This window comes from Cynocephalus volans, chromosome 9, assembly GCF_027409185.1.
Source record: "Cynocephalus volans isolate mCynVol1 chromosome 9, mCynVol1.pri, whole genome shotgun sequence".
In the NCBI taxonomy this organism is placed as follows: Eukaryota; Metazoa; Chordata; class Mammalia; order Dermoptera; family Cynocephalidae; genus Cynocephalus; species Cynocephalus volans.
In genome coordinates this window covers 78006495-78024609 of record NC_084468.1, presented here as the reverse complement: position 1 = coordinate 78024609, position 18115 = coordinate 78006495, and the positions used below count along the sequence as shown (strand labels likewise).

Below are 18115 nucleotides of genomic sequence, written 5' to 3'. Positions count from 1 at the left end.
ATCCATAGGTAGGTAGGTAGGTAGATACACAGTAGATAAATGAGTAGGTAGATAATTTTAAAGAAACACTGTTAAATAATAGGAGTTAAATATACTGCTGGAAAAGGACACACTTGTGAGAAAGTTAGAAAAGTGAACTCCAAAAGACAAGCCTACCCTAATATTTGTGAGACCTGAGGCTTCGTGGATCCCTAGGCTACAGTCCACCCCTCATCTCTTGCCACCCTCAGCTCCATCTCATGCTGTGAGGGAGCTTCATACACATGCCTCTGTGATACCCCATCTCACGTGCAAGCTCAGACCATACCCTTCTACACGTACCCAACCTCCACCTTCATCCTAAAAGCAGGCAGTTTGGACCAGGAATCTGGTATCTCAGTTACTTTAATGTGTTCACACTTTGAATGGGCATTTTGCAGTGCACCCCATAGGTTCCACACTGGCTCCTCACCCTGTGTGTGGAGGGGCACTTTGGGAAAACATCAGGGTAGGGTCCATTAAGGGGTCTAAGGGTGGCACTGGCCTAATGTGGTTTACAAAAACACATTTTGTAGAGTGGTTATAGGGTGGAGAGATGGTGTGAAATGATGATGTAAAAGGGCATCTTCATGATCAGAGGATTTTTCTTAACTTGTGTTAAGACCCTAGGTCTTGTTCTAGAATAGAGAGTAACAAATTTTCCACAGAAGCAAGGAAGACAGGAACTAAGGGTAGCTATCATGGTTTGTGCCTATCTGTCTTGACCCATGAGAATCTCAGGTGAAAAATGAGCTTGTCTGACTTACAACATCAACTATGGAGACAAATTTTCCCTTCAAATATGAGGTTTCTATCTTTCAGTCTGTTTGTTTTGTAAAAGGCATGCAAAAACATTCCAGATATATATGGCATTATTTTATTATATGCAGACATGTGTATATACTTACCATACTGTTCATTTTTGAAGACGAGGAACCTGCTCTCTGCTTTCTTAAACTGTTAACTTCTTCTAAGTTTCCATCTTTTGGTTTCAAAATCGCTCTGCTACTCCCTGCAGTTCCTTCTGATGAAGATCGTAGTCTCCTCTCTATAAATCTTCCTTCACGATATGGACTGAGGCTACTAGCAAGAACTATTAAAAGAAAAATTAATAAAAGTTAGTATAAATATTTAACTGTAGTTTTTATAAATGTTCCATTGAAGAACAATGAATAACTCAGTGTCATTCAAAAACTCTCTATCACAAAAACTTTTATATTTGCAGTGGCAGTTCAGTTTGCTTCATCATTTAATCTCTTTGAAGAGCTCAAAATTTCTGGAGTCAACCCTGGCTTCTTCACAGCTCACATTAATCATAAACAAATCCCATCCTTATATTCTTCAAATTGCAGAATCTGATCGCTTCTGACTACCTCCCTGAGATTCTGGACCAAACCCCCTCAATGCTTGTCTGGGTTACTGCAATACTTTCTAAAATTCTCCTGCCTCTACCTACTTCCGCTTGCCTCTCCACCCCCAACTCCAACACACAATCTACTTTCCACATGGTAGCCAGAATGACATACTTAAAACATACATGGGCTTCACCACCATCACTCTTCTAGTCCCAAACCTGACGTTTTTCAAATGGTTTACCAGGTTCTTCATGAAATGACCCATCCCTCTGTCCCCACACTAGGGCTGCCTGTTCACCTGTTTACCTTTCAAACCTCATCATTTGCTACCCACTCCCTATTCCACTCTGCTCATGCCACACTAGACCTCTTGCTGTCGCTGGAACATTGCAGGCATGCTCCAGCCCTACAGATTTTGACCCACGACCTTTGCACTAATATACTTCTCTCAAATATTTGTGTGGCTTACTGTCTAAATTCCTTTAAATCTTTACTAATATGTTACCTTGGGTACCACTCTGCTCAAGACATTTTACAATGGAAACTGTAATCCTACTTCCCATTTCCTAATCCTTTATTCTGCTTTAAATTTATTCTCAGCAGTTACCATGTGACATTTATCTATTTGCATGTTAATTGTCTGAGTATTCCCAGGAGAAAGTAAGCTACATGAAGGTAGGGATTTATGCCCGTTTTATTCATTGCTATATCCCTAGTACAAAAAACAGTGCTAAAGCAATAAATTTTGTCAAATCAATGAGTGAGTGAGTGAATGAATAAACTGTTCTTTTTAGGTTCATTTACTGGTTTAAAGACTTCTGGACAAAACCTACTAGGCCAAATATAGTAGTCCTTTTTAAATAACTTTTTAAGCCAATGAATAAATATTAAATTGCCAGAGAGCTCAACATTCCATTATTAATTTTGATATGATTGTATACCTAACACACTCAGATGTGTATTAAGTACTAACTTAAATATGTTTCTTTTTTTTTTGTCTTTTTTGTGACCAGTAAGGGGATCGCAACCCTTGGCTTGGTGTTGTCCACACCGCGCTCAGCCAGTGAGCGCACCCGCCATCCCTATATAGGATCCGAACCCGCGGTGGGAGCGCCGCTGCACTCCCAGAGCCGCACTCTCCCGAGTGCGCCACGGGGTCGGCCCCATATGTTTCATAATAAATACAAAACAAACTTAATATTATGGAATTAAGTATGCAACTCTTTCTTACATGAAATATATATACTTAAATGGTTTTAAAATTTTTAAACTTCCAGATTATAAAATACCAATAAATAGCACACAGATATTCTCACAAAATAAAGCATAGCATATTATCATCTTCTCCCTGTAAAAATTACCAGCTTATTTGTCCAAGAATAGGCAATACATTGTCAAATTGGCAAAATTACTTTTATGTGTGAAATGGCTTACAATTACAATTTCTATCAAGAGATATATAGTCACCAAAATAATTGTTTGTCATTCTCTAGTTTCCATAAAGATAAAAATACACAGTATTCAATTAGATATTGAGGCAAGTCGTCAATGCTAAATAATAATTAGACATATTAGGGTAATTGTGACATTTCTTTTTAAAACTGCCTGGATTCCAATCTGAGGTCCATCATTTGCTAAAAATGTGACCTTGCAAAGTTATTTAACTTAATCTTAATTTTTAGTTATTAATAAAAAATGTATGCAACATAAACTTTTTGTAAAAATTATATGAAATAGTGCATGATACCAAGTTCAAAAATGAAAAAAGTAGTCAGGTGCACAAAAGTGATCTTGAATTAAATGTGAAAAATATTAAGAGAGCTAGAAAATTAATTCATGCATTTAAAACTTTAAAATTGCTATATTTGTGGAAGAACTATATAATCCTATTATTCTTGACATTGTAATATATCATTTGACTCCTAAATTTTATTTAATATTTTAGGTCATGACATGTAGGCCAGCATAGCTATTAAGAGCCTGAGATTTGGACTCAAATAGTTATAATTTGCTTATGCTATATGATCCCTCGGCCTCATTTTTCACATTTGTAAACGGGAAACATACAAGCCTACCTCATAGGGTTTGTATCCCAATCAATTACTTATTGCCTTTGTGATTATGGACACAACATGTCTGTGCTCCAATTTCTTTCCTGTAAAATAGCTTATAACAGTAGTAATGATTGCAATATTTTTTAAATTAACGTACACAAAGTATACAAAACAGTATCTGGAACATAAACATTTTCAAAGTTGGAAGCATTATTATTAGTACTAGCAGCAGCAGCAGCAGCAGTAGTAATGATAGTAGAGAAAAAAAGAATAAAAAATAATGTCTAATATAGCCCAGTAGGTGGTATATATTCAACAATTTTTGAACTGAAATTTATGCTTAATGACAATGTTTTCTGGAGTCAGATTAAAGTAATTCTCACACCCTCTCCCCGTTTTTTTAAACCAAAGAGAAGGTGTCCAAAGTTACATAGCTACTTAAATGTCAGAGGCAGGGCTGGAACCAAGGTCTCTAGGCTCCAAGGACAGTATTTCTAAAACTTGCAATTCTGTTGAACCTAGAGGTAGGGATTACTTATGCTAAAATGTACTTAATAATGAAAGCTTTGTTAACTCAAGAAATAGAATTTAAATTATATGAATTTCTTTTATAATGATTTTGAATGGAATATATACATTTCGTTAACTAAGAAATACCAATACCACTATAATGAACCCTAAAAAAGACAGTCCTTATTTTAGATAAAGCCACATTACAAATAGAAGTAGTTCCCTTCTACTTTCTTCTGAGGGTCAGAATCTGGATAACACAATTAAGAAAAACAAATAACATTACTAATATTACATTTTCAGCATAATATAATTGAGGTAAGTTTGAATCAAGTAGGGGAAACATTTAAAACAAATTATGAACAGCAAAGAATTTAGAAAGTGAAAAATAAGGAAAATGTGGTTTCCATTCATGAAATGGAATAAGAAGACTAAATAAATTATAATGAAAATTAATTCATATCATTTATCAAAGAAAATCAGCATACCTTTGGCAGGATTTGCTTCATATCCATATGATGCTTTGTTAAAAATATGATGATCACCAGAAGAGGGTATTATCTTTGACTCTGAAATAGGATGTATTCCTTTAACACGTTCAGCTATTGCTTTATGTTGCTCGTAAAATCCAAGTTTCCTTGGAGAACTTGCCCCCAGCATTGTTTCACCATTTTGTAACACCATATTTTCTTCTCTTTGAGTATCTGCTGGTACATGAGTCTCTGAGTTGCTCACATTCCTAACAGGTAGTTCAGTGGTTTGCAATAACACTTCCTTCTGATTAGCAGCAGAGGTTTCTGGTAAGGAATTAGATTCAGTGCTACATCGACCTTCTAACCTGCATTTCTCAGGAGACATAATTGCACAGGGAACAGTTCCCCTAAGTTCTACTGTTGTTTTTGCAACAGCAGCAGGATTGGGAGAGATCTGAGAGGTAGAATCATTGTGGCCAGAGTTGTTGCAGTGGGATGCCATGCTTCCACTTTTAGGAAATGCATCCACTTCAGACACAGAATCTTCTGTCAAGGCTAAAAATTCTGAAGGTGTCTGAGCTGTGGTAAGATCAGCAGAAAGCAAAGGAGATTGTAAAGAGCTTCCTGCCCGTTCTGTTACATCCACAGAACAAGATGGAGAAGCTCTTACTAATACAGGTTCTCTGTCTTGGTACTGTGTAATTTCCAGTGAGAATTCAGACTGTTGTACCAATGAAATGGATTGGCTCTGTAGAACTGGCTTAGAAAATTTATAGTGAGAAGAAAAGGATTTAGGGAGTAGCTTCCTTGTTGAATGCTTAACAGAACGGCGAGTTTGTTCTTCAGTGAATCCAGAATCATCCCCCTCACTTTTGCCAGAACTTAGACAATTTATAAAGACACTCTTATTAGTTGAGTGCTCCTTTTCCTTTTCAAAATCCTCTGTCAAAGATCTTGTTATCTTCTTATTTCGTGAACTACTGAAACCAACAGAATGTCTTGCCCTGGTTTTAATAGGTTCTTCCAAATTCAGTTTCTGCATATTGCTTTGGCCAGGTTGAGCACCATTTGAAATACTAAGGTTCTGGTTGGTAGGTTCTTGTTTAGGTTCACTTCCCTTCTTATGGTGGAAGCTAATAGAAGGAGTGCGGAATATGCTCCTGCGTTTACCTGTACTACCTGAGCTTGAGTTAGTGCTGGAAGGAGAGGAACTGTGGACACCAACTGTATTACTGGAAGAGGGTGAAGAAGGAAGAGACTCATGTCTTCTGCTAATACTTCTTCTGAATATTGGCAACCGGGAGACAAGAGTAGATCGTCTCGATCCTGAGTCCCCCATTGGGACTCCAATGCTTGCACTGTGATAGCCAATTTAGAAGCCTGAGAAAAGTTAAAATGGAAAGTACAAGTCAACGGAATTCAATTATAAATAAGACACTAAAACAAAATATTGTTTTTCAAGACATAACATAGAACTTGCTTTATACTAAAATAATAATAAAATTCTGATACTTAATAAGGACTTTTTTAAATTTATAAGTAGCAAAGTGATCCAATAATTTGTATAAAAATTTCATAATGATGCAAAATATCAAGATTACAGAAAATATTTGAAGTCCATTCCAAAGTGTGTTGGGTTGGGAGGGAGATGCAAGATCATCATTTAAGATCCAGCCTTACTACTGACAACTGGTTGTATAATTTTGGTAAGTTGTTTAATTTTAACTTTTTATATTTATTTATTCAGGTGTAGTAGACATGTGACAGCCATGATCATTGCCCTCTAGGTAGATGTCCCGACACTGCCCCATTGGTGACTATCATATGCACCCATATTTCACACCATGTGACTCAATTAAGTTATCATCCCAAGCTTAACAGAATCACAGACCAGGCAATGTTATGGCCTGACACTAAAATCTCCACTCAATAAAAAACCAACTGGGACACATCCTTCTCCTTGGAGTTTGATTTGGGAAGCTGAGAGGTAATCAGGCCATTAGCAGAAGAAACTAAATCACAAAGGATATAGAATAAAGTTATAAACAAGTTAAACTTGTAAAGGGACCACAGCTATGAGTTGAAGAAGAGACTTGAATGAAAGCTAAGTCAATTGGTAATCTTGACAGAAGTGAGAATACATACTGAGAGAGGCAGAAGCATAGGAAATTCATGAACCATATTGTCAGTGTACCCAGAGTACGGATGATAAAGAAGGACAGGGAGGGAAGGAGAAGGCAGCGGCTATAGTTCATCACTGTGATGTACCAAGAACTTTTCCACAGATTCTCTCTTTTAATGCTTGTAACTCTAGAAGTAGGTAACATTACTATGGACATTTTACACCAGAAAGGTAACTTGCCTAATGTCACTCAGCTAACAAGTGGTAAAGCGGGACTAAGAAACTAAGCCTTATCTAACTCAGGAGTCGGCTCATAATCAGCATGGTCTGTACTGCATTCACCGGAGTGAACAGCCAAGAACGTCTGCTATGGAAGGCCTAGATATGCTTCTGCTTCGGGGACTCCTGGTTGTACAATTTTACCATGCTGGTGACTGCTATTTTTCACTGATTTTTCACAATATACCATGATTTGGTTCCTGTTTTGTTTTGCTTTGATTTTAAATTTCACTTAATCCTTCAACTGTCATATCCATACCTCCTAGTCAACTTGAATCAGACTCTGTTTCATTTTGTTGTTTTTTGCCAACAAAACTGCCTCATTAAACACTAACAAATACTACACAAAATTAAACACCCTTCATTTTATTGTCCTTACAGCTATGAGAATTGATTAAGTAAAATACTTTCATTTCCTTGAAGAAGTATGTGACAAAAATAAAAGATTCTTTCAGATATACATTCATAAATATTTGATATTTTGCTCTAAGCAATATAAAATCTGACAGATTAGCATTAGAAGACTTTTATTGGATGATTATTCATTGCAAGCACTGAATTTGAGTTTTTTAAAACTGATTTCATTTTTAATTGACAAATAATAATTGTATATATTTCTGAGGTACAATGTGATGTTTTGATATATGCTTACGTTTTAGAATGATTAAACCAAGATCATTAGATCACCTCACATATGTATCATTTTTGGTGGTGAGAACATTTAAATTCCACTGTTTTAGCAATTTTAAAATATTCAATACATTATTCACCATACTGTGCAAAAGATCTCTAAACCTTATTCCTCCTGTCTAACTAAAACTTTGTACCCTCTGAACAACAACATCTCCTTATTTCCCATTGCCCCACAACACACCTCCTCACCCCAGCCTCTGGTAACCACAATTCTACTCTATTTCTATGAGTTCCACTTTTTAGATTCCGCATATAAGCGAGAACATGCAGTATTTGTCTTTCTGTGCCTGGCTTATTTCACTTAGCATTATGTTCGCCTAGTTCAGCCATGTCATTACAAATGACAAAATTTCCTTCTTTTTAAAGACTTAATAGTATTCCATTGTGTATATATACCACATTTTTTTAATCCATTCATTCACTGATAAACGCTTAGGTTTGCTCCATATCTTGGCTATTGTGAATAATGCTGCCGTGAACACAGGAGTGTAGATACCTCTTCAACATATTGATTTCAATTTCTTCGTACATATACTAGAAATGGGATTGCTCGTCTTACTGTTATTCTATTTTTAGTTTTTTGAGAAATCTCCATACTGTTTTCCATAGTGACTACTCTAATCTACATCCCTACCAGCAGTGTACAAGTGTTCCCTTTTCTCCACATGAATTTGAGTTTAAATCAAACTATATGTGAACCATCCCCAAAACATTTCAGTACTCATGTAAGGCTTTGAAGAAAACAAAATATACACAGAGAAATTTCAGCCCTTGAAATTTTTCACAAATAAAAAGTCTCATTTTTCTCACAGTTCAGATTTTTCAGAGGAAACAATAAATAATACTTTTTTTCATGATTTTATTCTTAATAATGTTTTAATTAACATCACTCTCAGCTGTGATTTTTTTTCATTTATATGCAACATTTATTTCCCTTCAATGCCCACCGAAGAATTTTGCTCTAATTAGAGCATTATCAACCATAATGATTTGCAGCTGGTTGTGAACCTGTGGACTTCAGTGCATTAATGTCAGCATATTAACCACCATTATTGAAATATCTTCAAAATTTATGTATATTGACATATTTCTTGGCCTTTTTTTAGTATTTCTTCCATTTGGATCAGGATTAAAAATAAAAGAATGACTCAATTCCATATGTGTTAGCCAACTATTCAAAGGATTAAACTAAAAAGAAAATATCATAAAAAAATTACGATAATCACTCCTCCTCCTAAATACTTGATGAAAACAACCAGTTTCCACTTGGTACAAATAATAGGTTACGTTTATTCTAATTTCTTTAGATAAATACATCATAGATGCTAAGAGATATTTGCGTATTAAATGGGTTGACCTGGAGTAGATATAAAACTTATTAGAGATAAAAATCCTTTAGATTTCATTTTGTCTTTTATATGAACTCCTACTTCCTACTGAGAGCTTTCCAGCAAAATGAGAGAAAGATAAAATACACATAAGTCAGAATTATCCATATTCTTTGGAAAGACTCTTTAAGCCTGGATACTGTCTACATCTCCATGTTCATTACTCTTCTCACATTTCTCTCTCCGATTACACAGACGACTGCCGTTTTCTGTTCACTTTCACCCTCAGGGACTTTGCAGATGTGGTGCACCTGCTTAGAATGCCCTCCCTGTGACTCTAATGTGGCAAAAATCCTACTGCTATGACACTGCCCCTTCCAGAATGCCATCCCTGACACCCTCTTCCCACCCTCTCCCATTCTGGACTTAGTACTCCTCCTTTATGTATCCTTGAGTATTAGTTTACAATAAACACCTGTTTATTTATATGACTACTATTTTATCTTAAGCTTCTTAATGGCAAGGGCCATCTCTGCTTTGCTTTGATACCCCAGCCCCTAATAAAATATACTGTTAGTACCTATAGAGTAAATGGATTTCAAAAACTGAAAGTCTAACTTGAGCACATCATAATTTCAAACATAAATAAATAAACACATTTTCTGTCTTACTGTCATGAATAAATGTTAAAATCCTGATTTTAATTATGCTGAATTACAACTTTTAGAAATTCATGTTTATTGAAGGACTTTCAAACTGTGAAAAGTTCAATATATGACATTTGCTAATAAACTTGAAAATATTATGAAAAAATAAGGCTGAACAAGTTGAATGAAAAAATATGTCATCACATCAACTAAAATTAGTCATGAAAGATAAATTTAATATTGCAACATGCTAATTTCATTTCTTTTTATTATAATGTTGTTATAATGATAACAATCACCGTTAACTCCTTAGCAAACCTTATACATTTTTTCATATATTTTCATAAACTTCCAAATCAGATAAAAAAAATCTATTCTCAATTCTTATTTAATGCTTCTTGGTTCAGAACTAGTCACTTTAACCATAACAGGTCTTAATATACAGGTTGAACTAGACCTGTCCATTGTCCAGGGGCCTCTACTCCATAACATTTTCTTTTGAAAAAACAAATTCGTTGTATAAGTGGAAGGTCTTCTAATTATACATTCAATGCTATGTAAATAAATAAATAGGACTAAATTGTAGAAAATACTACCACACAGATGCATACTGATCCTAGTAGAAATGATGTGAAACTCCATTTGATTTCTTAGAAATATACAATGGGCATCTGAAGAAACAGTATCCTTTGTTCTTTAGCACCAAGATTAAAAGAAAAGCTCCCAGAAAGTACTCTATTCAGTGATCTCTACAACTTTAGTGAATACAATCATTACCCTTAATAGAATGCAACGCCATATGACAGATCTATTCTAAATGAACTTAGAGTCAAATTTTTTATTTGGGATGGTTGAGGAAGGTATGTATTCTAGTTAAAGGTTTTGTATGGATCATTAACATATTACCTGCTTAAAATTAAAGGAAAAGTAAAACACATGAAATAATTAAGACATATTGAAAAAAAATTACCCTTTCTTTCATGGTTCCAAATGCATTAACCAATGGCATAGAACAATTTTGCAGGGTTACAGGGCTATATCATCTCAGAAACTGATTACCATATACACAAATATATATATATATATATATATATATATATATATATTTGTGCAAGTAAAAGATACAAAACGAAACTGCCTAAGTACTTTTTGTTTCTCCCCCAAAACAGGCAGCATTTTATGGCAATAACAAAACTAAGCAAACAAAAAATACCTCTTACATACACATGCAATTGGCATTAAAAAAAACTGGTTTCAAATGCAAATTCTGCCAGTCACTAGCAGCATGAACTATAGGAATTATTTTATAGATATTATTTTTTTAAGGATGAGAAAGTACTACATCAGAAAGAAACTGTGCCACAGAGTAGATTTGCAGCCTCTTTTTCTGATGAAATATATTCAAACAAGTGGTACGTGGTAGTATAACACATCGAGTGGTTATGAAAATCACCTGCTTATTAAAACCTGTGCCTAAATCACTGTATTTAAAAATTGCCTAAAATAATATTGAGGAGAGATATATAAAACTGAGGTCAATATTCTGACACCTTATTTTGAATCTCCCCTAAGTTTACATTTTTGTTGGAATTTAAAAACAAGTGATCAATATTTGAAGTATTTGTGGAGAATGTTGCATAAGTTAAATTTGGGACCAGCCCTACTCTTTCTCAGAATGGATTTTAGAAAATAACCCAGCAAAGCCTAAATGACCACACTAAAATCTTCTACTATGCATGGTGAAAATGCAAGAAAGAAAATTCACAAAAACCAAATGTTCTTTAGGTAATAATTCTCAACATTAAGAAAGTGATGTTAGAAAATCAATCATATGTAGACATATCAAAAGACATTGATCAATTTTTACCAAAATTAAGTAGAATTATAGCTAGAAGTAATTTTCTGAGCAATCTTATCTAATTATGTCATTTAACCCAGCTTTAATTGAGGCTCACAACTGTTAGGTGCTTAGGGCTCACCTGGAAAGCCTTTCAAACCAGTCAGACTCTTTATTATAAAGGCCACGCTATTTATACTTCAATATTCTTTTATGTTAACTATCCTGTAATTTATCTTCAAATGCATTTCCAAAATATTTTGTTTTTCCTTAAATTAATGGAGAAATAATGGAGGCATATTTAATAGATAAATCACTCCCATGACACTGACATGGGCCACTTCTGCCAGTAGGATTAGGGAGGACAATATATACATTAAAAGGATGATTGATCGGGACCAAGTGGGTGATCAGTCACAGGGAAAAGGATGAGATTGTCAGCCTAATGTAGAAAGAGCCAGAAATCACATAACTGACTAGACATGTTTAATTAACAATTTACTAAGTTTGTATATAATTTAATATAATTATAATATTGTGTACACTAAGTTAGTCTCAAGAAATAAGCATAAGAATCCAAACAAATAATTGCTTGTATAAGAATTATCTGCCCTTGGGTGACTTCTAAAAATGATTTGACCCTACAGATGGTATAAAAGCAGAGCTAGATTGCCTTTAACTGGATTTGTATAAATCAGTATTACAGGTAAAAAGAGAAAGAAAAAGAGTGGTGCAAAATTAGCATGATAACGGGGAACAGTTACAGTAGGAAAGTAGAATACATTTCAAATAAATTATTCTGGCAGGATCTAGGGAATCAGACGAGGAGTTCCTTGTCTGAATTAATGGAAAGACAAGAGCCACAGTATATATTTAGAAAAGCATGTAATCTTGACACCAAGCCAGATATGATCTTAGTTCCTTAATGACCAGAAAAGACAAAAGAGAGAGAAGAGAAATAAAAAGAGGAAGAATGGGTTTTAGCCAGAGATTAGAAAGAAATTAGCAGTGAAAAAAGAAGTACAAATGTCATATTTACATGTAGCCCATGCTTAGGTAAGCAATAAGACTACATTTGTGTTTAAAGAATGCCATAGTTTATTAGATTATGTTCTGATGTTTACACACAGTGAATACATAACTTAAGAATGCAAACTCTGATGCAAGGATAGCTGGGTTTGAATTCAGCACCACACTAAAGAGCTGACTTAAGAGTGACTTTAGAGTGGCTTAAATAAGTTACTTAACCTTCCTGAGCCTAAATTTCTTCATGGGCATAAAAGTAGCATTTGTATTAAAAGATTTTTATGTGAAGCAAATGAGTAAATGCAATAAAGCTCTTAGAAAAGGAGTAGCACATGATTGGTGCTCAATTAATAAAATGAAATTGCTAAACGATATGCTATATATATTTTATGTCAATTATAAATGTATTATGAAATAATATGTATATAAAATAATACTAAATATTCTGTAGACTCATATATGTGTAAATACATAGGAAAAAATCTGGAAGGATCACTTCAAAGTGTTAACAGTGGTTATCCTTAAACATAACCTTTGTATAGGGGGTTGATGGGGACATTAGTGTTATATGCGATAGAAAGTTTTATCAATGAGAATGAATTTTAAAAAATCAAATTAAGGAAGTATAAAAATATATAACATATCAAAAAAATTACATAATGTGCAAGGATATGGACATATGCATGAAAATATGTCAAAAGTAACTTGGAGGATACACAAAAATTAATGATAGTGGTTGCCTCTGGGAAGGAAGAAGAAAATGGTCCTGTGGGAAAATGCTTTTTCTAAAAATAGTTTGACCAAGTATGACAAAATACAAACAACAATTCCTAGTGTTTTAAGAATCTCCTCAAGATTTTTATATATTTAATATATTTTAATAAATAAATCATATGAAAGTGCTACAAATACTAAAAATAATATAAATACTTTGTATTTTTCTTTAAACAATGTTTTTAACACTAAAATTAATATTTTATGTGACTTTCAGTCCAAATCGTACATGTTCATAAATTGAAATTTACTTTTCTAACAGCTCAAATTCTGTTTTCTCATTAATGAAAGCTATTTCTTTCCTCTTAAAAAAAAAGTCACTTTTTTTTTTTACCACATAATAATTCATCTAAAATATTGTCAGTGACAAGTCAGACACAAATGACTCACTCTAGGTTTTGCAAAATATTTTAAAGGTTTTAAAAGTTAGATTATTTTATATAGGTTGACTAATAAATTTGAGTTACATGATAATTCAGAAGTATGTGGCATTATGACCAGTTCTCATTAATAATAAATTGTTGCCATCATAACTTCCTTTCAAGGCTAGTAAAGTAACCAGACATGTCAGTTATATTTTGGTTAATTTATTTTTTAAGTCAACAGAATACCCAAAATTCATCCCCTTTTTAGACGTATGTAATGTCCCATTTGTTTACTAAATATTAAAGTGACTGGATTTGCCTTTTTATTTTCTTTACTAAAAATAAAGGATTAAGTTTTATAATAAACAACCTGCAGTTGCATTTACATATCAGCAGAGGGTGCAGGAGATCTTCCTTTTTGACAATAAAGTCAATTTTTATTTTAACTTTCAAAACCAATTTAAAGATGTATTAGCATTTAATCATCAAAAATATCACAAAGTTCTCAGATGAAAAATAACTGTATTCAAATATATTGCAAATTCAATCTTTGTTTTTTAAAAAACAATTAGTGTCTGATAAAATTATACTGCTCTTTGACTTAAAAGACTTCAACTCTTAACTTGAAAGTTTGAAACAATAATCAGAATAGTAAATATAAATATTTTTTTAGTTTTTCACTTATAAATGTGTATAGGGACTTATATTTTTAAAGGAATTCAGATTCACAAATATTGTCATATTTATTATTTATTTTCTAAATATTTCTTCTCCTTGTTTTTGAAATAACACAATGAACATGTATGTCTTAAGTAAACTGTATTGCTATGTAGGAAACACATTAGTGCAAAAGATGTACAAAGATGGAGCATATTTTATTCTAATTATAAGTTGTATATATCTATCATTTTATTTCTTATTTTATTTATTATATTCCATAGAACAGCTAATGGTCACAGACAAATATAAATCAGACAAAGGAAAAAACTAACCTATGTCAATATAGGATGACACAAAAACCTGAGGAAAAAATTTTAAATACAAATTAAAATACATGTTTGAGATTGAATAAAAAGGTAGCTACATTTATACTTATGTGTGTCTATGTGAATATAGTCAGTAATCCAGAGACATGACAATACAAATCAGCATAGCTAGTAATATGGAATCCAACATTTTCAATATATGCTCCAGTTCAAATTCAAATGTTAGATCAATATCATTAAAGCTCAGCATTGGGCTGGTGAAAGGGAAAAAAAAAGAAATTAGTATACCCACAAATCATTGCAGCCTTGCTTTTGTTACAAATACTGTTATAGTTGTCTCCTTTATAATGCTGACTGAGACATATTAAAGAATATGCTACTTTCCATTCAGTCAAATATTGGCCTTGAGTACCAATTCTGTCAGAATAATTTTAAAAACAGAATCTTATATTTGTCTTTTCTTAAGTGTTGTTTTTGAACTCAACATATGATTACAATCATCAACAACATTGTTCCACAATATAAGTTTAGATATCATTTCTCTTGGTTTCTGTTTTCCTATTCATGAAACCAGAGAAGTGATTAGATTAATTCCATGAGTTCCTCTAGTTTATTAAAACACGTGCATAAAGCCTATGAAATTTAGGATACACACACACACACACTCATACATACATACATACACACACATGTATCTGAATATCATTTTTTCTAGTTCAAAGTTAATAGAACAAACTACTGTTAAAGTTTGCAAACTAGATTTGGCAAAGTTGATAGATAGGAAGGTAAAAATAATGTTCTACAGGCTATTTCCACAAACACACAGATGCAATATATTTTAGAAAAAAAGAGGGAAAAAAAAGAGCAAAAAAGCAAGAGAGTAAAAGCACATCTGAGAATGTAGTCTATTTGCTACATGACAAAATTAGAAATATGATGACAAGTGTTCTTCTTTCCATTATATTGTACTTGCTTATATGGTCAATGAGCTTGACCAAATCATATGCATATTTTCTTACATTTCTCTTATTATTTAATATTGTAATTTGTAATTTGTGAATTAGGGCAAGTATATAATTTTTAGAACCTAGAAAGAAAGGCATATCTGATGCTTAATGTATTTTTAATAATAAAATACTCTGATATAATATAGTATAAATTAAAATTATTTCAGGTTATATAGAGATAAGTTTTCAAATTGGCAAAAATGCCCAATATTACACCAATCATTAATAGATTCACTGTACATCATTTTAAAGTAGATTTTATTAAACATATTAAAGCATATTTTATTATCTATGTTGTTTTTGGACTTTAAAATTTATTCATTTTTAGGAGGAATTATATAACATAGATTATAATAAAGGAGATATAATAAATTCAGCTTATCTCTTTCCTTTAAAAAAAAAAAAAAACCTTAAACTTAGTTAATAAATGCAGTAAATTGTCTTCTTGTCAGACTATAAGCCTGCATCAAAGACCACTAAAAGGAATTAGTAATTGAACTTGAGTTTATACTGAGTTAATCTGATATAATATATCGTTAATTTGATAGAATAGTTGGTAACAAAGCATTCATGAGAATAGGACCTGTGTATCTGACAAATGGGCCACTTTAGCTATACCTAATAGCAAGGGTGACGCGCCAAACTTGAGTTGCCACTAGATGGAGATTTCGCATTTTGGAGCACTTAAGTTCTGCCTTGGTGAACAACTACTCAGAATTTTATGTATGGAAAGTGGACTTCTTTTTGAGGATGAAGAAATGGAAACCCAGGTTGGTTAAGTACTTCATTCAAAGACATACAAATAGCAGCTGCACTAACATTTATAGAACACAGTCTTCCTGATAATGAAATTAAATCTAATCCAATCAAATAAAAGCAGAGACTCTCACTGCCAGAGACATGTTATTTCAAACAAAAACACTGTTACTCTGTAAGCATCTGATATATCTTTATAATTGAATATTGTCTCCATTTTTTAAAGCTTTGTAATAAAATTTATTTTTTAAGGAACTACATTTACATCATCAGCTTTCTCATTTCCTTTTGTGGTTTTTTTTTTTTTTTTTTTTTTTTGTAACTTAGTCACAAATTCACTGGAAGAGGTGACCTCATATTTAATGAGTATGACAGTTATCCCAGTTTAATCCTCCTAACAACTTTTTAGATATCTATAATTATTTTTATCAGATAAATAAGCAAATTTGGAGTCAGAGAGGTAAAGCTAAGATTTGAATCCAGGCCTTGCTGATGTTACACAATTTTGAATTATATCATTCTGCATGGATACCTTTAAAAGAATTAATTTCTCAATCCTCAATTTCCATTTGTGATTTTCCATGCAAATTCCTTGCCCAAGAAGCTTCTGACCTTTATCAGTTCATCTTCCTCATGTTACTTTTCAGTCTCCCGCTTTACAAAAAAAAGGCAAATCTATTCTGAATCTTTCAAGGTTGGATTGTTCAGTCTCTAACAACCTCCAGGACATCAATCAAAGGATTAATTACTTAGGAGTTCTTTGAGTGTTTCCTAAAGAAATATTGGAGGTTGGAGATGCTTTGTTTCACAGAGACAAAATTCTGGCAAGTCATTCTCTCCCTTCCTCCCTCCTTCTTCCACCCTCCTCCTCTCAGATTCCAAAGTGAGAAAGTGGGAATGTTGACATGGCGCATTAACAGATTTATTTGATGTTTTTAAACCTTTTCTTGTACAAAATAATCATCACTGGATGATTGGTTTGACAATGAGGATTGTTTTTGCTAATTAGATTATAATGATACATGTTTACATATATTTTCCTTAAATGAGCTAAATATGCAGCCTGACAGTATTAAAGAAAATATATTTAAAGCACATATAGGATATATAACATGCCAGAAAAACACATCCTTTGCCATATTTAAGCTGATGGAAAACTTGTTAGTGGTTAACTTTTATGTGTTCTAGGGATTATACAGATTTCCAAAGTTATTTTAGTAAAAACAAAATGCTGAAAGTATTGTCCTAGAGAGCATGAACAAAATAAAAGTATCCAAAATATCTCAGTATTTTCAGTATAAAATATACTTTAATAGGAAATGTCTTCTTCATTTCCAAAGCAAAGTGTTCTTGAAACATACCCTTTAACAATAAGTTAATTTCTATTCTCAAAGTTAGAAAATTTGGGGAAAATGAAGCATACGGGAAAACACAAAGGAAAATGAGAATCTTATTAATGTATTATGTTAGTTTATTTTTAAATGCAGAATCCTTTAATTCGCACGGCACCATGTTAACTGAAACGTTCATATGGGAACTGTGTCTCCACTTGGCACGGTTCTGTGGTGCTTAACTCTCATGTGTCTCAGGTAACATAGTAAATAATGCAAAGCAGTGAGCAGTGCCTGTATCTTTTTAAGTAATTTTTACATTATTGAAATAAAGTACATATACAATGTTCTATCTCTCTCAGCAACTCTTCACATATTATCAACTCATAAAAGTTTTAACAGTTGGATAATATTTCTTAAAGGGAGTTACCACAAATTACTTAAGGTTTCTCCTAATGTAAAACATGTAGTAGTTTCAATCATTTGCTACTAAAAATAGCAATCTTATACTATATCATTATAAAAGTAACTAATACATTTCATACCTAAATAAT

General features: G+C 32.8%; 1 protein-coding gene across 1 annotated transcript in view; it reads right to left on the bottom strand.

Annotated features, from left to right (window-relative positions):
• The window catches only part of CCSER1 (coiled-coil serine rich protein 1), a 1196779-nt gene extending 1191030 nt beyond the window's left edge, over positions 1–5749 (bottom strand). The window contains exons 1-2 of the mRNA XM_063108818.1: positions 4426–5749; positions 927–1111 (exon numbers count right to left, since the gene is read on the bottom strand). Of these exons, the coding sequence (XP_062964888.1) occupies positions 927–1111; positions 4426–5749 (1509 nt within the window). The remainder of the gene's footprint in view (positions 1–926; positions 1112–4425) is intronic.
• Between the last annotated feature and the right edge of the window lie 12366 nt (positions 5750–18115).